The following is a 21,408-nucleotide window of genomic DNA, read 5'->3' as shown; positions in this document are numbered from 1 at the left end:
AAAAATAAACAGGCACCTCTAATTTTAGTTTGACGTCTTCTTTTGTCTTAGAAATGTAGTCTAAACTAGAGATGGCCGACTCCACTCCACTGCAGTACTGCCCATAAATAACCAATCTGAAAGGAAAGAGGACAGAGGAAGAAATCTGTAGGACAACAAACCAGGAATGAAGTAGAAGGGGAAGAGGCAGAATTTCCATCTATTTAAAACCACATTAGGCAGATCAGGCAAATCTTACCTGTCCTTCACCTCTTACTACCTAGGCAACCCTGGGCAAATTACTTATAATCTCACTGATCCTCAGCTTTCTCAGTTCTTTTTAATACATACCATACATACAGTCATAGAATGTGTGTCACTCATATTTATGGTATAAAAAATGACTAATTTTTCTTTCTAAATTTGAATGGGATTAATTCCATGTACAATTTTATAGCAAATAGATTTTACAAACTGGCTTAATGACTATTAATTTGAGTATGCATATATACCACAAAAACAAAATTAAAAATTTCTGTTTCAGTTCCTCTTAGAGATCACCTTTTTACTGTTTACTCACATTTAGATAGTTTGATTTTACACTACAATTTTATTGTAATCACTACTTACAACTCCACTCATTAATAAACCTCCTACTCCTTCCTACTTTTTAATTAAGGAAAATACATTATCTGAAAAGTGGGAATGAGAGGGCTGAACTGTGCTGGATAGAAGATAACTCATGTTGCATGAAGTCTGAGCCTGCTTCAGGAAGACTATCTCTGGAGTTAAATGGATATTTTGCAAAGAGGCCAGGTAATTTATTGTTTAACTCTCTACTGGAAAAAAACTACTAATAAGTTAATGTTTATCTCATTGTTGATGCAAACCAATTCATTAGCCACTTAGTCAGTACTAGGAACTATAGTGCTTGATTTAAAAAGAGAGAACTACATTTTCAAGCAAAATTCCTTGGTACTTTAATTCATGTGAGTTATTCAGATTTTTTTATCAAACTTAGAAAAGGAAACTGACTTTACCTGTGAATCTAATACTCCAAAATAGAGAAGTATAAAGTATTAGAGCTGGAAAAAGCACTAGGTACCAGCTAATCTACCCCTAATATTTACAGATGGAGAAAAGGGGGCTCAGAGTTAAAATGACTTCCTGAAAACTACAGAAGTCCAGAGTGACAGAGTCTGTAAAAAAGAAAATCTGCACGTTCTGACTGGCAATGCAAAAGTCTGAATGCTTTTTTTTTAATTTTTTTTTTTCTGATATACATATAGAGCTCAAACTACCACCCTGAGATTAATTGTCCCATGCTCTAATTACTGCCTAGGTAGTATCTTAATGAACAGTAGTAACAGCTATTCATGAGCAATTTTAATACTAACCTTCACTATAATTACAAACTAATAGCCACAAAATTTTAAATTTAAAAGTTACCTTTCCTTGTAGTTAATGAAAACTTGATACAAGTTCTGGTCATTTTTATTTACAATGGAATCATGAATCTCCTGCATTAGGTTCCGATGAACTTTAACAAGTTCCTTAGAAAAGAAAACAATGTCAAAGAAAATTAGGAATCAGAACCAAAAAAATCACCCCAAACCCAGAATCTCTATTGTTGATAGACTTGCCATTCCAGGCTACGCTGAATGCTCTCAATATATAAACCTGCTCCATCAGTAAAGAGAGGAGGAAGAGGAGGGGGAGACCGGGGAGAAAAGACAGGGAAAGTAGGGAAGAAAGGGAGGGGAAGGAGGGGAGAGAGGGAGAGACAGGCCATGTACATGAGAAATAGCAATTTCAGATCTGACTTGAAAAGCCAGTGTCCTGTGAAAAAAGAAATTATCTCACTAGTTATTAAAAGGTAATTTATTCCTTGTATAAAAATATGTACAGCTCATTTTCATTTTATAATCAGTTTAAATTTTTAAATAAAACTATCCAAGTGCTTAATGTTTTATTGACAGGATAAAGTAATGATTCATGTCCTCGGGATATAGAAATGTAGATTTGTACTTTGGTCAATTAGTGGTGTCCTGGTGCTAAGCTAACAATAATCAGACTAAATTACTTGAAATGAGATAACTAATGGCATAAATAAGGAGCAAATAAATTGTACTAGGCAGTTTACTAGAGCAACTCAAAAGCCAGATTTTCACATTTTTCCTGATAAACAAGTAATTTTCAGTCAGGCAGTAAATACATGTCACAGTCAGGAAATGAGGAAATTCAAATCAAGGTGCCAATTCTCCCATTATCTCTTCCCATGTACCTTGGAGCACACACTGATGTCACAGCATGCCCTTTCCTTAGAAGGGAGAAAATGAAAACATGACTATGTTAGCCCTGTCACTTTGTTGAGGAGCATAAAAAAGCCATAAGAATAAGGACTGTCAAGTGGGTCCTAAGTTATAATGACCATATTTATCAAGATCCTCATCTTCCTAGAATGTGCAGTTTGCTTTATGCTAAATGTTCACCTGATATTGTGATCTTTTCCCCCTGCTGTGTTACAAATCAATGGGAAAGTCTTCATTTGGCCAAAATCAGGGAAAAGGGCAACATGCCACAGCTAACCAACTGTGCATATCAACACTGAACATAACAGAATCAAAACATTAGGGACCTTTCAGGTGATACAAGCAAGCATGAACATAAAAGCTTATATACTGTACATAAAAGCTATATATTAAAATCAAAGCCCGTTCTAGAGGTCTAAGAACGTGCATCTTGCCCAGCATGACCTCCAGTGGCATAGCAGTTGGTTTGCTTCCATGCTTCTGGATAAATCTTTTTAGGATTGTAAGATAGTTGTAAGGTACCCTGAACCTAGAAATGCTTACATAAATGTGAGTTTAGATCCATACAACTAGAAGCAGAAAAGACCAAAGAGCAAAGGCCAAGGAAGTGGAGGAATGGTGGAAGTGAAGGAGACTGATGGAGTCAGGACAGTGTCTCTAAGTCGGAGTCGAGGGGCTGGAGGAATGACAGAGCAGGGAGTGGGGCCGAAGAAACTCCCACAAGACACAGAGACAGTAACACCAGGGATTAGCCAAGACTACCTCATCGTGACAAGCAGTCGGGGACAACACATGCATCTTACTTATCCATTTGTGTTCAGCATACATTCTGACTGACTTTTGGTTTATGATATGACATATCAGTTATGTCTAGCAAACAAGGCTATAAGAACTCAGGAGGCAAAAAACAGTCTCAAAATTCTTAAAAAATACAGGAGAATATTAAAATAGAAAATTAGGATTTTATAGAAGTATATACCACAATTTTAGCTAGCATATTTTTACTTACAGGAATGTTGATGAATACTGAATCAAACTCTGCTGCTGTCAGAAATCTTTTTAATGGTGCCATGAAATACTACCAGGAGAAAACAGAGAAGTAATAATTAAGCACAACTTATCCTAATCTATATAATAGTTTTTCATCAATAAACAATACATATTTATTGAAAGTCAATTGTTTATCAGTATTATGAATACCAAGAAAAAAGCAAAAACTATTTTCTCTATCTTAAACATTTATACTTGAACAGACATACAGACATAAATATAAGTTAATACATTTATACTATAAAATAGAAAGTTTAGACAATAAATGCTGCTGAAAGTAAGAAAAAAGAGAACACCACTGGCCAAATTGGCAAAAAATGGTAACATTTTGGAGACATATTTGAGGACTGATATAAAATATCCCTCAAATGCCTTGTGGAGATTCTAGATCCCTGAGATCAATACTCTGCTTATGCAATTTATGGATCATCCCCCTCATTCCTTGAGAATTTTAGTTCTGTTGTATCTCTTTCTATTACTACTCCTGTCTTCATTCTTGGCAATCTCAGTATCTGTGTAGATGATCCTTCCAATAGCCTGGCCTCTGTGTTCCTTGAACTCCAACAGTCTTGCACTCCATCATAACTCAGCTCCCTGCTCTTGCAGTCATATCCCAAGACCTTGTCATAATCAACAACTGCATATGCTCCATAGCATTAATTTCAAGCAATCAACTCTCTGACCCACTACCTCTTACCTTTACAGGTCACTCCTTCAAGGAATTCTTCAATCTTGTTGGGTCTGCCAATCCACTGACCATCCCACATCTCTCATGTCCCTGCTTCCCTCTTTATGCAGTTTACACTACATGAACCATCATCAAAGTCGCTTTCCTGCATATACCCCTACCCTCTCTTCTTCCATTGTGCTTTTCTGGAAAAACGAAAACCCTGATTAAATCTAGCTTGCATTATATTTTGTGCCTCTACCTAAGAAGTTAAACATGAACTCTATTGATAGTCTAATTTTAAATATAATCTCAAAAAACAATTGAGTCTGTAATGCTACATAACCCTACTACATTTCCCTAGTCAATTTACTCTCCCACTCTCCTAAACAACTCTTCCATACCTTCATCTCTTTTCCTAAACTTCCAGAACTTTCTCCTGTTTCTCATTCTCCTAACCTCTAAATGTTAAAGTCACCAGAGGTGACCTCAAACCTCTCCTCTGTCAACATTCATTCCCTAGGTGATCTCATCTAGTCCCATGGCCTTAAATGCCATGTGTAATGATAATGGCTCAAGATATATGTCAATTCAATCTTTCTCCTTAATGCCAGACTCATATATCTAATTTCCTCCTCAACACATCCCCATGGAAACTAATAGGTATTCCAAATTTATTATGTCCCAACAGACTTGTGATTCCCAAACCTGTCCTTTCCCATCTCTGTAACCATCTTCACCATACACACAGTTGCTCATGCGAAAAACCTAGCATTCCCAATTGCTCTCTTTCCCACACATCCTTTACCTAATTCATCATCAAATCCATTTGGCACTACTTTCAAAATTTATTCAGAATGTGACCACTCCTTACCACCTCTACCAGTACCATCATTTTCTGTCAACTTGATTACCACAATATCCTTCTAAATTTCCTCCCAGTTTCCACTCTTGCCTGACAAAAGCCAGAATGAGCTGTTAAAAACTTACATTAGATCATATCATTTCTACTCAAAACACTCCAGCTTTGAGCTAGATGCTCCCAAATGCTCCTACATGACCTGTTGGCTCACCAGCTCTCTGATCTCACTGTTCCCTTTACTCATTCTGCTTCAGCCACCTGGACTGTCACTGTTCCTTGAAGCACACTGAACACTGTCCTATCTGAGGGCCTTTCTCCCAGGAACTGTTGTCTCTGGGCTATTTTCATGGCTTGCTCCCTCAATTCACTCAGCTGTCTGCTTTAATATGATCTTATCACAGAGGCCTTCTATTACCCCTCTCTATAAAATCATTCCAGCCCTCCTCCATCATCCCTATTCTCTTCCCGGGCCTTATTTTTCTTCAGAAAATTTACCACCACCTGACGTACATTTGCTTACATTATAAACCCTCCCGAGAGAGAGAGAAAATGTCATGAGGAACAGAATTTTGCTATGTTTACTGCCATATCCTTAGTCCCTCAAATAGTGCATTCAGATACTAAGAAATCAATAAATAGTTATGGAATGAATAAATCTGCTCTGAGATCTCTAAATCCAAAATTCTACTGAAAATTAGAATACACACACACACACACACACACATATACAGTAGAAACACTGAGCCCAACATATTAACTACATAAGGCAATATTTGGGCATCAAGAATAGTACCTTATAACTTACTTTTTCTATTGACTCCAAAGTCTCTGTATATTTTTCTTCTGTCTGCTTAATTTCTGCTAGGCAGCAACACCGTACGTCATTTTCTGGACATTTCTGCAATTAGAATTATCAAATTAAAATTATTTAATAAATCCATGTATTAATCTACCTGATAGTAAATAGAAAGATATCAAAATTATTGCTGATTTTAAGCTTTCCATTCTAATAAAACATAGCTGAAAGATATAATAACTGCATTTGTGAAGTATCTTTGTTTTTTTTTTAAATTTTGAATAATATAAATGAAAAAGTTTTAGATAATTAAAAATAAGCTTCTGAGTTATACACTCTTTAAATTAAAACATCTCTTTTATTATAAATGTTACTGAATCTGGAAACAACACAATGGTGTAATACAGCCTCCTTAATGCATGGCACTCTTTACAAGTGCTGTAGAAACAACTGCAAAAATAATAAAAGGATATTTGGTAAATATAAATCTTCAAACATTTTTTCAAGGGTTAACATCTCTGTGTTTGGCTCTTTTACTAGGTGTTTAAAACTGGAGGTACTAGAGCATAGTATGAAGATCAACAGTATTGAGATCGGATAGAACTCGGTTCAAGTACAGTTTTGCTGGTATTAGCTTGTTACTGTGAACAAGTTACCTAATTTCTCTGTGTCTCAGTTTTCTCATCTATAAAAGATGAGAGAATTACAGTACCAACCCCAAGGAGCTGTAAATGAGATAACCCTCGTAAAGCACTTAGCACCTTGAGGAGTACAGAAGAAGGACCCTATGCATTTACATTATTATTACTGTTAACGCTGTCCCATACAAACAACCCGGCACTGTCAGCTGAGTGAAGACTGCCCTTGGGAGAAACACTGAAGAATCTGCTGGTACTCTAAGCAGTTGATAATTATAGGGGGTATAGATGATACTCTGTCACCTAATAACACTCTTAAAATGCCGCCAAAGGCATCCTGTCAGCTCATACAGTGGGTTAAAGAACACATTCATTACAGTTACCAAACAGAGGCCAGGTAACTTATTTCCCACAGAAACTACTGCTCCCCATCTGGGGCACTAGACAACCCACCAGCCCCAAAGAAACCTAAACTACCACCCAGCTGATGAAGAAAGTCTTTAGGAAAAAGAAGACCATATTAATAAAAGCCTAACTAACTGAGGGTTTTTTTGTGTGTTTCAAACTATAGATAAGAAAATAATTCAAAGTAATTCTTTCTGAATGTTTTAGATATTTTAATGGCAGATAAAGCTTTGAGGGCTCACACTGACTATGACAATATCTGAAACTAAGTTTATAAAATAGTAAAATGCTAGGAGACCTATCATGAAAGAAAAGAAAAAAATACATCATGTCAACCCCTAAAAAACATGAAGACATATTCTTTAACATATGTTTTATGCTACATCAAATTTAAAGAAGATTTACCTGCTTTGTAAGAAAAGATTTCCTTTCATAACAATATAATTTCATGATCCCCTAACAGTTCTATTGCCATTCTGACATTATTTAGCTGGGTGGCATGTCATTTATCTCTCAGACTCGGTTTCCTTACTAGTAAAAGGAAAGGATTGAACCAGAGAGTCCCCATGGTTGTTTTGAACTGTAAAATGCCATGTTTATATGTCTCCAAATGCAATAACAAGTCATGGTTATATAGTGTTAAGCAAGCAAAGGTAAAAAGAAAACCACAAAGCATTCCAGCAGAAGTTATATAAATAATTATATTAATTAGTCTTTCAAGGAATCACTTTCCTAATGAAATACTCAGAGTAACTTGAAAAGCAAGGCAAGTAAAAGTCCTACAGCTTGGTGGGCTTCCTCTGCTTTCATCAAGTCCTCGTAGACTTCTCCACCTTCATCTTCCCCATAAACACAGTCATACAGACCTTCCTCATCTTCCATGTGGGTTTCACTAGAACAAAGAATACAATATAAAGGTCATTTTCTACTATGCAGTAAGTGCAATAGCTAGAAATAACCTACTGGATTTCAGCAGAAAATCCAGAAAGGAAATAAAATTAGTGGAATTAGTGGAAAGAGTCAACAGGCTTACATTACAGCCCTGTCCCTCCTAATAAGAACAATGACAAACAACAACAGAATCCAACAATGATGGAATTGACAGCTGACATTCACTGGGCACTTACCGTGTACAAGCACATAAACGATCACTGCATATATTACCTCACTTAGTTCACCAGGCCCAGCGTTGCGTTATCAGGTAGGCATTATTATTCGATCCATTATCGAGATAAGGAAGTTGAGAGAACAAAAGGTTATTTGACTTGCCCAAGATAACACAGCTGGTCCATGGCAGAGACAGGATTTAGAACCGAGTCTGTCTTTCACTCTGAGTATTTCAGTCACTCTATCATACTGCCTCCCATTTTTCATCTTTTAAGGCCTCAGTTTTCATCTACATTAAAGGATATAATACAGAGAGGACAGGGGAGCTGGGGAGGATCTAATATGTTATAGTCTTTTAAAAGCATCAGTTTCCCCAAGGTTACTATTGTCAATATCAAATGCAGTGGTTTTCAAACCAGGCTCTTTCAAGCTCACTCAGAGGGAACCCACAGGCCCTCCTTCAGCCAGATTCCACTTTTATCTGTTTTATTTGTTTGTGTTTTGTTTAAAGAAATGGTCCCAACACTGCAAGACATTTTTAAAAACCATTTAAAACCCTCTGCTGGTCTCCTGACAGTTGAAAACAATCCTTATTTTTAAAGCTTCCATGAGCACTTAGTGACTGATTGATATGTCTTCCCTAAACTCTTCATATGAGATTTTAAACCCATCAGTTAAAGTGGAAACAGCTGACTCCAACCACTGCATGTTCTGTTAATATTCCTTAGGTTTTTCCTTTCAGTTCAAGACCTCTATAAATATCTTTTATTAGCTAATAATCCCAAAGAATTGAGATTAATAAATTTAGATATGTTAGAAAGAAGCATTGCCATCTCTCTGCAAAAGAAATTCAACTCCTTCAATACTGTCAGCCCTTAGTTATTTCTCTCGGGCCTGTGCAGACAGAATATTATAAATTGATATGTACAAAAATAAAAACACTGTAACTGTAAATGTCACTCCACAACTTGGAGCATTTTTCAAAGTAGGTGCAATCACAAGGTTGTCTGTGTTTGTCATGAAGGATTATTTGGAGGCATTTGACAGGAATGAACTGTCAAACACCCAGAAGAAAGGAAGGTGCCTAAAGGGGAGAGATCTGGTGGTAACAGGAGTTTCAGAGAACTCTGCTCTGAGAAACATTCATTCTAGGGTTACTTGTCCACCCATCCACCCACCCACAGACATTTACTAAGAACCTACTGAATGCCAGACTCTTCAGTGCTAAGAGCGCATAGAGCAAGAAGATCCAAGGATTCTCCCATAGTCTAGTGTAGAGAACAGCACATAATTCTATAAGCGCAACAAAAGAGATGAGTGTAGAGCATGGGACCAGAAAAAAGAGTAAGAATAACTCTGACTAAGGAAGTCAGGGAAGGCTTCACAGAAGATAGTACATCTGAACTGGATCTTGAATGTGTTTATCAATTTACTCAGTATGTATTTGCTGAATAAATACTACATTCCAGGAGATATAGCTGCAGACTAGGCAGACATAGTTTCTGCCCTCAGGGGTGACACACACTGAATGAGAAGAGGGGAAGAGCATTCCAGACAAAGAACACCAACATGTGCAAAGGCAGAGAGGTGAGAAGAGCCTGGTGGTGTGAGGAGTGGAGTTCCATTCAGAGTGACCAGGTGAGTGCGGGGGGGCCCCAGAGGGAAGAGTTGAAACCAAACTATGAAGGGCCTTATACTCTGTGAGTTCAGCCCTCCCTGGGCATCTGGGAATCAACAGGGGTTTTATATAGGGTTGGTCTAGAGGGGGAAGAAGACAGGCAGGGATATCAGTAAGCCAAGAAATGAGATACCGTGGGTGAGAGATACTGAGAGCCATAACTAGGGTAAAGGCAGACGAGGAGAGAAAGAGAGACTTAGGAGACTGTGTCAGGCAGAGTCAACCAGACTTGGTGACTCAGAATTAGGGAGAGAGGAGAAAGGAGTGAAGGATGCCTCTCAGCTTTCTACTTTGGAAAACAGAGCAGGTGGTAAGTCATATTGGCAGTTCCAGAATTTCCATACTCAGGGGCTTAGGCAGGCAATCTAACCAGACAACAGTAGGGCAGTTAAGTTGGCTTGAGCACTTTCTACAACACATCAAAGGATAGGAAGGTGAAATGATGAAGGAACAAGTTCTAGCATCAAAGGAATCCTGTTCAGAAGGAAGACAGGCTGTGAAATTCATCTCTCTGGTACTCCTAATCCCAGCCCTGTGAAATTCATCTCTCTGGCACTCCTAATCCCAGCCCTCCGCCTCTGACCCTCTAACACCCCTACCCCCCCAACAAAAACTCATCTTCCCGAATTCTTGCTTTTGACTATTTCCCAAGAGTGTAGAGGCACATAGTGTATAAATTCACACATATTTTTCTCTAAGAATTGTAGGAGTAACACACATGCATGCATGTGTGCATGTGAGTGTGCACACACACACACCACACACTCAAGATTGGGCTAGAACAGTTTGGGTTTTGTTATTCAATCCCATACTAAAGCAGCTTTTCTTGCTCACGGTTTGGTCAGTAATTTCTGATTTGCATAAGATGAAGCCTGTGGGGAGGAGGACTGTGATTCTTCAAACGATCAATAAATCAACAGTAATCTACATTCGTTTTCCTGTGTCCAGGCTACCTATATATGGGCATATCTGACACCCTGACCATAAAAGTAGAAAAAGCAAGGACACTGTACAGTTTAGCCATCTCACACCATCTCTATTCCTCCTATGTTTGCTTCTCTCCAACTGAGGAGAGAATGATTCTCTCTGCAGTGGGGAGCAGGCCTGTGTTTGTTCCAAGGGCTGCCCATTGGGTGAATTTACCCCCAAAAGTTAGAGTTAAGTATATGAGCCCATAGAGATCATAACAAAGCTAAGACTAAAAATCAAGTTGTCATGGCAAACTCAAAAGCAAGCATTTGCAGGAATAACACCACATTTGGACCTTCCACCACCAGATGCAGAGTTTAAGCAGACTGCATCTCACAGAGCATGAACTGATATCTTACAGCAACTGGTTCAGGATCCCAAGTTTTCTCCAATTTAGCTAGGAATGTATCCCCGCAGGATTTATCCTGACATCAACAGAACAAGATGGGGGAAGGCTATAAAAATTAGTAGGTATAAGTGACAACTAGTAGAGTTTAAAAAAGAACATCATCACAGCACTAGAAATAATATATTCTTCCTAATAGTTCAAAGAATTTGATTATATTACCAGTAATCTTACAGTCACTTTATGAAGAGTGTAGCCAATTCAATGAGACAATCAGCATCGATTGATCTTGCTTAAGATTGGAGACTTCTTGGAGATTTTAAGACACGATAAGAAAGTATTCTTAACATACATTTAAAATGATAAGACTTCAAGGCCCATCCAGATGCCGTCTCCTCTGGGAAGAGCTGCTGACCACACCTGTGGCTCCAGTCAGCGCTCCTCTCGTCTGTTCTTCGCCTGAAAGTTCTTAAAGGGGCAAGTCAGGGTGTTTCTGGAAGTCAACACAGTGCTTAAGAGCCTCCGCTCTGGAATAACAACTGACTGGGTTCAAATCCAAAGACTACTATTTACTAGTGATATGACTTTCAGCAAGTTTCCTAGCTGTTCATGGTTCAGTTTTTCTCCTTTGTAAATTGTGATGATAATAGTAACAATCTCATAATGTTGTGGTATTACATGAGCTAGTGCATGTAAACGTTGTCAGCACAGAAACGGGCATCCGATAAGCTCTTATGAACCAGCTAGACAGCTCAGGTCTGAGGCATAATGCCTGGCAAACAGAAGATGCTTAATGCAGCTTTGGCTTATTCGTTCAGAAGACAAATACTCATTGAGGACATACTATACATACACCAGGCACTGAAGTTCTAGGAAGATAGCCAAGAACAAGGTAAAGTCTCTGACCTCACGAACTTGACCTTCTAATGAGGAGATGGACAATAAATGAAGCAAACAGAGATTGTCTCAGGCAGTGGTAAGTGTCATGAAAACACAGAGAGAGGTAAGGGGTGATAGCAATTTTAGAAAGGGCGGTCTGGAAGGCCTCTCAGCGGAAGGACATCTGAGCAAAGACTTGAATGGTGAGGGGTCAGCCATACACGCAGAAGGAACAGTAAGTGTAAAGGTCCTAAAGCAAGACAGCACAGTGTGTTGGTGTATTAGGATGGATGAATGGATGACTTTCCATAGCGTTTGAATCTCTCTTGGAGCATAACCTATTTCTTATTACAATTCTTTGCAAACATGCCTGATCTTTGTCATTGGTTCCTTGAGGGGTGAGGATCATGTTTTATATTTATTTGTAATCTGCACAAGTCATTCAATCAGCAGAAGATAATCAGCTGCAAGGACCTCTTGCTTCTCCTGACTACTAAATAATAAAGCCCAAAAGGCTTCTCTGTTCAGAATAAACACTGTCTAATGACAATCCCTGAATAACTCCAGCCCACACGTATCTCGCCCTTCCCTGAACTCACAAAGCACACACTATCTGCCCTCAACTTCAGTAGTTGATTCTCTCTCTAATTGTTCCTTAATTGTCTAATTCCAGTTTCATCTACTATCACTATTGTGCCTTCAAGAAACTTCCAAATTTTACTTCATTGCAGCATGTTTCTTGACTCTTCACAGGGACTTGCACAACATGGGACACACAACAGGAACTACAGGCCAGTTGAAGCACATTTGCTTGTGAAACTTTCCATCACTAGCTTGAGGTTAATTGTTACATGTCTTAATCATTAAGCCACTTTTCTCCTTCCGAGAGCTATTTTAACATCCACAGTTAAAATCCACAAAGGATGCAAAAATTGGCAGTGGTTTAATTTTGCTAAAAATGCTCAACATACTCTAATAAATCAGGAAGGCCTTTGTAGATGTCTTCATCATCAACACTTTCTTCTGTTGGGAAGGGCCTAGGAGGGAGGGAAAAAAAAAAAAAAGAGTGAATAAGAAACAGCTAGGCTGGGCATTTACCTCTCACTGAATGTGTAAGCTCGTCTGCTGCCAGAGTGGTCGGATCACTCACCATGTCTAACACAACGTCCAGGGCTTCTCCCAAAGGGCCTGCCCTGTGGCTGTGTATGGGGTTCCCCTGGGAGGCTCTGGCACCTGCTACCCCAAACCATCTGCAGCAATTATCCTGGTCACCGCAGTCATGTGAGCAATTGTGGACACGCTAATGTGCCTATCTGATCTCCCACCGGCCACACACCTGCAGGCTCACCTCAGAGCACCCGCTCAGCTCCCAGTCCAGAAAACAAGCAGCCACAGGTGTGCCCTTGCCTTCCACACCATCTCTTTTCACTTATGGAATCTGACCTCACTGACAAATAATTTGGTAACAATCATCTTTGCGTGACTCAGGTCACCGGTAGAGACGAAAATTATTAGAAGGCAAAAATATCATGCTCTTTATATATGATTATTGACTCTGATGTACTTTTCCACTCAGACTTTAAGGCATTTAGGTTATATTTTTTATTTTCATTTATTGGACAAATGAGTCAACCAGACCTCAGGCAGAGTAGGGTGTTTTCTCTGTCTCCTGTTCAAAGAAAAATCATTTTAAATTACCCCCTTTTCCTAGCCATTGGCTTCCTTGTTTGCCTCATGCTACTAATGAACTTTTTTCATAACACCAACATAATGTTCTAAATTTATGTCTAACAAAATCACAGTAATTATACTAGAGTGTCAAAAGCTTTACTCTTTCTGTACACGCAGCCAGTATGTCATACGCTTCACAAAAACAAGAGATCCATCAAAACAACAGGCACTAATTACTAAATAATTATATTTAATATATTGAAAAGCAGATTTTCACATTGGTTTATGAATTAACTTAATTACCTAAGACATTTGAGGAATGTACGTTTTTCATAAATTGTGTGAGAAATGCCGAAGTTTCAAAATCTTTTAAAAATAAATTTAGGCACTTTTTATTATGCTTTTATACCAATACAAGTTCACTGTAGAAAAATTTGAAAATACAAGATTCTCCTTTGAGAATCAAAAATATATAAATACATAAAAATAGAATCATGCTATTTCAAAATCTGCTGTTTACATGTAACAACATAAAATATATACTGACATGGAAAGATAATCACATATTGAAGAGCAAACTACAAGATGTTGAATGTTTATCCAGCCTACAGACTACTTCTGTAGAAAGCTGCCAAATTCATGGCCCATTTCTGAGAAAGGGTCTGCAGGGTGTCCTCCTTGAGGTCACTATGCTTTGTACCCAGGAACTGGGCTGCCCAGCCACTGCTGATCAGTCCTGTAAGATGTGCTTAAATCTTCTCCCTTAGAATTTGAATGTGATCTGGACACAGAAAAATGGAAGCAACAGAGGAGGACACACAAGGTCACAGAGACCCATAATGGCTGGAGATTGAAATAAGGAAACAAGGTAAAAAACAAAATCCATTCCATTTCCCTACAGGCTGGCGTGTGCTACTAACACTGTTTTTATTTATTTCTGATGTTACTAATAATACAACTTTCTATCTGATCTAACTTAAGTATGTAGTATTTTAAACAGGAAAAGCCCAACACAACATACACATCTACATTTCCATGCTTACTGACCGTATAATACCCATTGCATGGAGATAATTTCCATTGCATGGAGATAATTTATTTAACCAATTTACTTCCAAGTTTTTCATTTAGTATCAAACCTTCAGTACACATCCTTGTACACATATCATTTTATACTTGTCTGATTATTTCTTACACTCCTAAAATTTGTGAGTTATTGTTATGTTGTACAGGAAATAAATGTACTACAACACCTTTTAAAATATTTATTTACTTAAGCATTTGTGTTTGTCTTGATGAATCACATGTATAGAAACATTGGAGGAATTTAAAAAAAAGAACCATATCGGTGACAGTCACCAGTGAACTGAGAACAATGTTTAGCCAATGTGCTTATTCAAATCTATGAATAAGTTCTTACATACCTGTGTTGGGTATTTATATACCAGACACTCTGCATGAATGAGATGCTTTGCAAACAGTAACCATTCAATAACTAATCATTACATTGAACTGAATGGGACACATGAACCACAGAGAAACAAGCTTACCTGATTCCTGTGGCTAACGCTATAGGTGTTCGAGAAAGCCGGGATAATGTTTCTATAACCTGAGAAAAGAGGAGAGTGTTCATTGGACATGTATTTCAGAAAAGATAAGATTTTTCTCTAAAATAGTAGTTTTACAATCTAATATTAACAATGACAGCAGAAACATAAATTTGCAGATGCCAAAGAAGTACAGAATGGGAAGAGCGGTGATTGAAAAGTATAAACACCTGGGTTATAATTTTATCCCTTTCTTTATGACTCGAAGCAGATTACTAACCCGTCCGGTTTGCAGTTTCCTCATCAGTAAAACAAAGAGTTAGACTAGGTAATCCTAAAGATCTTCTATCTCTACTGCTACAGAATCTGAAAGATCCTGTAAAGCTGCACTGTCCAAAACAACAGCCACCAGCCACATCAGGCTATTTAAATTTAAGTTAATTAAAATTTACAAAACAAAAAATTAAGTTCCTTAGTTGTACTAGCCGCATTTCAAGTGCCCAGTAGCCACACGTGGCTAGTGGCTGCTGTAGTGGCCTACACAGACATCCAACACTTCCATCATCACAGAAGCTCTACTGGACAGCACTGATGTACAGCAAAGTGGTTTAGAGGGTGGGCTCTTGAGCCAGATCACATGACTTCAAATCCTGGCTTTACCATTTATTAGCCATATAACCTCGGGCAACTACTTAACTTCTCTGGGCTTCACTTTTCTTATCTGGATACTCTCTATAATAATAATAGATTGTTAATAATCATTAGATTATCGTAAGGATTAAGAAGATAATACATGTAAAATATTTAAATGGTAGCTATTCTTTATAATTGCCAACTTTAAGAAAATTACCTTATTCTAACTCTGAGTGTTTTCAGAAAAAGAGTTTCCTACATTACCCTTGATTACCTGTATCTGTTTCAAAGATTCCTTATGAAGCTCTTCAGTAGCTAACCCTAAACACACCCTGCTATATTTTTAGCATGAGGACCTGCAATTTTGCTCTTCCCTCCCACTTTTATACCTAAGATGATCTCTTTCAAAGACTTGGTGAGGAAATCAATGAGCTAAAACGTATTTTTCTCATGAAGCCTGTTTCTATGATAATAGATATAATTCGTCCTAACTCTCAAAACTGAACAAAATTTAAAGAGATTCTACTATAAAGTCTATTCAGAATAAGAAAAAAGTGAAAAAGGCAGAACTATCTCTGATTTGAGGTAATCTTCTAATCCCTCAGTTCAAAGATGGAAACATAAAAGCACAGTCCCCAGTACTCTGTCGAGTCTCACAGGGTATTAGCCACACACACACTTATCTCTTACCTACTTCAGGGGGTTGTGCACTGTTGTGGTTAGAAACTCACAGCTCTGCAGTAAGAATCCCTGGATGAGCCTGGCTCACCAGTTTTCAGCTAAGCTCACCTTTACTAGCCTCTATAAAATGGGGATAACAACAACTACCTACCTGCCTCATGGAGTTACTGAAAAAATTAAATGAGATAATGCCCATCAAATGCATAACTCAATAAATGTGAACTTTTATTATTATATAAAATAAAATAGTTATTATATACAAATAAAATTTAACTGAAAGCCTTTATGCAATTTCTTTCTGTTTAACCTTGTTGAACATCTGATATGAAAGTAAGACACAACCACCTAGACAAAACCTGATATCCATTAATTTCCCATAATAAAGTATCTTCAGTGAGTCTGTAAATTTAGAAGACCACAAATGAACAAATAATAAATTTATCAAGATAAACTGATTCAAGATAAAAATAATCATTTGCTAAAATTCCAAAATTACATATTAATGAGTGAAATGTCTAGCTTTTGGAAGATTCTGGAATAACTGTAATATTTAGACTCATGAATTAACTACATTGTTGAATTTTAGCACGAGCTTTAGCCTGATGTGGCCCTACTGGAAAGCTACAGGGCAAAACCTGCCTCTGATTCTATTCTACACCATGGTCCCAGCAGTATCACTACTCAATAACAAGAAAAATAGCAATAGCATTAGTATCGCTATGAATTTTACTATTGCTACTATTTATTTTAAAAGAAATATACTTTATTCCTTAGGTATATTTTCTATAACAATTATTGTGTACCTACAAGACAAGAATGCATTTTCTGTTCCTTTTCCTACCAATAACCAGAACTATTCACAACCATCTCCCCGCAAGACTATAATTTGATGTTTTCATAGAATTGTCCACCAGAGGGAGCCAGACGATAATATATTATTCCACTCCTGCATTGAATGAGTAATTTTTAAAACACAAACGTTTCTGAAAACCAACAAGCTAAAACCAACTCTTATTATCTATTTAAAAGGATTATTTATTACTATTCAGTAATAGAAAAATAACAAAGATACAAATTCAGTGGAGGAGGAGGATGGAAGGATAATATGTAACATGTCTTGAAACTAATCTCTCTGAGGACTATCACTCAGTTTTGCCTCTATCATATTATACAAGTCCATCCATTAACTCTAAGTTTAGCCAAAGCAAATAAAGACTGTTTAGTCAATGTCGTGTTTTTAGAACAGTGTGTATTCTATAAAGGTGGAGTCTATCCGGATCTGGAATAGACAAGTTTACAAATTAATGCCAGATTCTCAAGTCCTCTTTGTGGAGACTGAACTGCCGTTAGAAACATCCATTCAAGAATATTTACAAAAGAAAATATCCCCAAGGATAGTAAGAAGACGATTTTCCCTGAAATGTATTAATTTCTAAGTTGTTACCTCAAAATAATATGAAATTATGGATATTAACTCCAGAAATGGGGATAACTAGTCAGAATACTTGCAAGTTAACAAGCCAACGACCAACTCCTAAATCCATATCATGGATTTTCTTTCTTTACCTACGTCCATCCCTTGTTTGATAAGAAGAGTGGTATTTGTAAAGAAATGAAAATAATTCCAGTAAGAGTTACTATGGGAGGAAGGTGGGAGAGGTGGGCAGGCCTTCTGTATGCCTGCTTTAGAAGGGGGATTAGATTCTAGAACCTATGAACGACCATTGAAAACAATTAAGAAGGAAGACAGCAGGGTCAAAACGGCTGATTTTTAGATCCCTCAGCAAAGTGAAGGGCAGCTCAGGGGAGGAGGACGTGGGGCACAGAGACCCTGTAAGGGGTTGTTCTCAATTGTCCAGGTGAGAAAAGAGAAGTCTGAACTAAGCAGCAGGAGAAAGAGAGAAGAGGTGGAATGTGAGAAGTATTCAGGAATAGCGGCTGAGGCACTGTGGACAGAAGAACCCAGCACCAGCTGGGCAACCTGTTAAGGCATGGAGGTTGCCAGCTCCCATGCTGCCTACTCGAAGCCTCTGGGATGCTCCTGAGCAGGCAGCTCTCCTTCTCTCGGATCCCCCTACATGGCTGACCATGCACACCCTGAACTCAGCAAGGCCATTCCCTCCTCCAGAGCCTTCTCTGCCCATCTGCCACCTCCAGTCTGGGTCGTTTGTGTCTCGATAAGACCCTGCACATAACTCTGCCCTAGCATCTATCACCTTATTTAAAAATTTATTTGATGTTTAAAATATTTCAAGAGGACTCATGTTTATTTTGTCAAATTGAAATAATACAGTAATACATAAAAGTTGTGCCCCCTACACACATCTCTCCCATCTTCTGCCTAAAGGAGACCAGAGCTAAGAATCTGGGGAGCCTCTTGCAGAATTTTTTTTTTTCCTTTTCTTTCTGATTATTATTTTAGGCAATGTGTTCCTATTATACAGATTTTTCTACAACATGCTTTTGTCATTTAACAATATATCACAGATAGCTGTGTCAACACATATGCATCTATTTTATTCATTTTAATGTCGTATAATGTTCCAGTGTATTATGTATATCACAATGATTTAACCATTCTCCTGCCAATGAGCCTTTTCAACATTTTGCTACTAGAACAATGCTGCAAGTAGCATCCTTGCCAAATATCTTTTCAATTGCGTGCAGGAATTTCTACAGGAAAGATTCTTAGATGGGATGACTAGGTCAAAAGGTATGACCATTGCTCTTCAAAAATTCTGCATGAATTTATACACCCCTGAAGAGTGTATAAGAACATAACAAAGCATTCTAATGATCTGCCTATTTGTCTGTCTTTCACACCCAACAATGGAAAATCCCTTTAGGGCAGGGAAGTCAAATTGCTTCTTCACTGTTCTATTTCCATCACCTAGCTCACAGCCAGGCTCATAACAACCACCTAACATGAAAATATTTGTTGCTCAAACAAATGAATGACTAATACTTACCGTGCAAACTTGTTGTGAGGATTAGGGACAATATGTGTAAAGATATGTGTAAAGAGCTTAACCTCGCACAAGTGGGGAATGAATGAATAATTGAAGAAGGAGCCCATTATAAAAATTAAATACTAAGTACGAGAAAGAATTGCCCATCTCCTCAAATTTAGAGACAACATACATAGTGGCAGCCTCCCCCATCAAATTTTTTCCCCCTAATGATGATTTTTATTTAGTTTGAGCTCTTTATTTTTACCATCCCCATTAGTCAGTTTAAAAACCATGAAATAAAATAGTTTTCAAAAACAGAATGGCAACATTGTACACTAATAAAGCTACCCATTTTAACTACTCTCTTCATGAGACTTTTTGGCCAATTCTCACTCTGCTTATGTAGCACACTAGTGTTGTTGATATGTAATTTGTAATTAAAACAAGTCATCCATGCAGAAGCAGTATGTTATGGCTACTTCTAAGGCCCCGAGTTAAGGAAGCCATGGCCATAGAGAATAACTGGAGGGAGCCATGGGCTGCCAAAAAGTGCTAGCTAATTATGGATTCATCTCCTTGAGTTCTCTATTCTGAAGTTTTACCTCTTAACCTTCTCCCTGACCCAACGGAAAGGCTATTATTAAGATTTTTGAACAGGGAGCTAGATTCAATACTGGCTCTGGGGAAGTGAGCCTTACAGGGAGGTGCGCTCTGCAAGGGCAATCAGGTGGCTGCAGGCTTGAGCCCCAAGCGCAAGACAAGCTTAGCAGTTCAACAGGGGTCTGCAGCATTGCAGCACCATAGCATGAAGTTACCATTCAGCAGCTGAAGCTAGGGGCACGGGTGCTACACCATGGTTCCTGCAGGCTCAAAGCAACTGCCCTGTGGGGTCGTGGAAGAAAAACCTAGGCCCCAGAGGCCATAATTGGAAGCCTGGGCCTGGAAGTGCTGGGGTGAGTAATTCAGACAAAAGGATAGGCCTGGAGACTAGATCAGGTGCAACCCAGAGGCAGCCCAGAGAGCCGGTATTACCCAGGCACGCCAGACACCAGAGTCTCTGACAATCAGGCCTAATTCTAAACCCGACCAGATGGTGAGTTTCAGGCTAACAACATATTTCACCTTAACTCTCCCAGGAAATCAACAGAACTTATTATCTTAATTTTCTTTGCAATTCTAATTTCACACAGTAAATTACTCCATTAGGACACACTGCAGCTTAGTGTCATTTCTAGCAACACGTTTTAGATCTTTCCTAAAACACCTGGTTGTTGCTTTGAATACTGTAGGATGCTGTTGAAAAACATCCCTAGCACCTCCTCTATGGGCAAAGCAAAGCAGTACAGTCAGATCAGATGAACAAAACATTTCTGTATCAATAAGATTATGAACCATGGGAAATGAATTTGCACTGTTCAAAAGACTAAAGTATCTATATGGGTTAAATGAGTCCTAATTACAGTGCAGGCCTTGATAATGATCATAATAAGTACAAGAATTATTCTATACTTATTATTTTTGAGATTTCCAAAGTCAAGTTCTACAGAGAAAAAGAAGCTCGCTTTAGGAAAGTCATATACTGGACTGGTTAGGAGTGCAAGCTTAAGACTCAGATTTTCTGGGCTCAAATCCCAGCTCCACTTCTCACTAGCTGGGTGACATGGAGTTAAATATATGCTCTGTGCCTTAGTTCCCTCATCTAGATATATCTATATCTATAAAAACACATATAGAAGTTCCTGTCCTTCTACTGCTATTTCCTAATGCCATCGTTGTCATCACCATTGGTAAAGCAAGATTTGGTCCTTGCAAAGCACTTCAGAAAATAAAAGGTGACGTCTACCTCAAGTTATCACAGGATATAAAAGAAAGCTTTCCACTGGCTGTGCATACATTTAATAAATTAGGTTGTGCCTCTGTTAGAGTGCAAGATGGCCAGCGTTTGCTAACAGCTGCCAACAGTTGTTACTAAGTTTGTCTAATTATAATATTATGTTAAAAAAAATGAGAACTGTAGATGGTAAACCTTTTTCTTTTATTTATTTTCTGCTTCCATATAATTAATGTTTAATCCAAATATTCAAATAAAAATACAAACGCCTGTCATACAAAAGTATCTCTAAGAGTCTAAAAACCATTTGACCTTGCTAAAGTGAATTTTAGTAAAAACAAACAAACGTTCCATGTCTAGTCGACCATGAAGATAACACTAATAAGGATCAGAATCACATACAGCT

At 38.0% G+C, this 21,408-nt stretch overlaps 1 protein-coding gene across 1 annotated transcript in view; it reads right to left on the bottom strand.

Moving 5' to 3' along the window:
• The window catches only part of VAV3 (vav guanine nucleotide exchange factor 3), a 352,634-nt gene that overhangs the window by 173,617 nt on the left and 157,609 nt on the right, over window positions 1-21,408 (bottom strand). Inside the window, exons 3-9 of the mRNA XM_004420752.3 lie at window positions 14,910-14,968; window positions 12,660-12,725; window positions 7,493-7,601; window positions 5,676-5,768; window positions 3,301-3,369; window positions 1,429-1,532; window positions 17-116 (exon numbers count right to left, since the gene is read on the bottom strand). Coding sequence (XP_004420809.1) covers window positions 17-116; window positions 1,429-1,532; window positions 3,301-3,369; window positions 5,676-5,768; window positions 7,493-7,601; window positions 12,660-12,725; window positions 14,910-14,968 — 600 coding nt within the window. The remainder of the gene's footprint in view (window positions 1-16; window positions 117-1,428; window positions 1,533-3,300; window positions 3,370-5,675; window positions 5,769-7,492; window positions 7,602-12,659; window positions 12,726-14,909; window positions 14,969-21,408) is intronic.

Source organism: Ceratotherium simum, chromosome 2, assembly GCF_057802395.1.
Source record: "Ceratotherium simum simum isolate JZ-2026a chromosome 2, ASM5780239v1, whole genome shotgun sequence".
NCBI lineage: Eukaryota > Metazoa > Chordata > Mammalia > Perissodactyla > Rhinocerotidae > Ceratotherium > Ceratotherium simum.
This window is presented reverse-complemented; position numbering and strand designations above follow the sequence as displayed.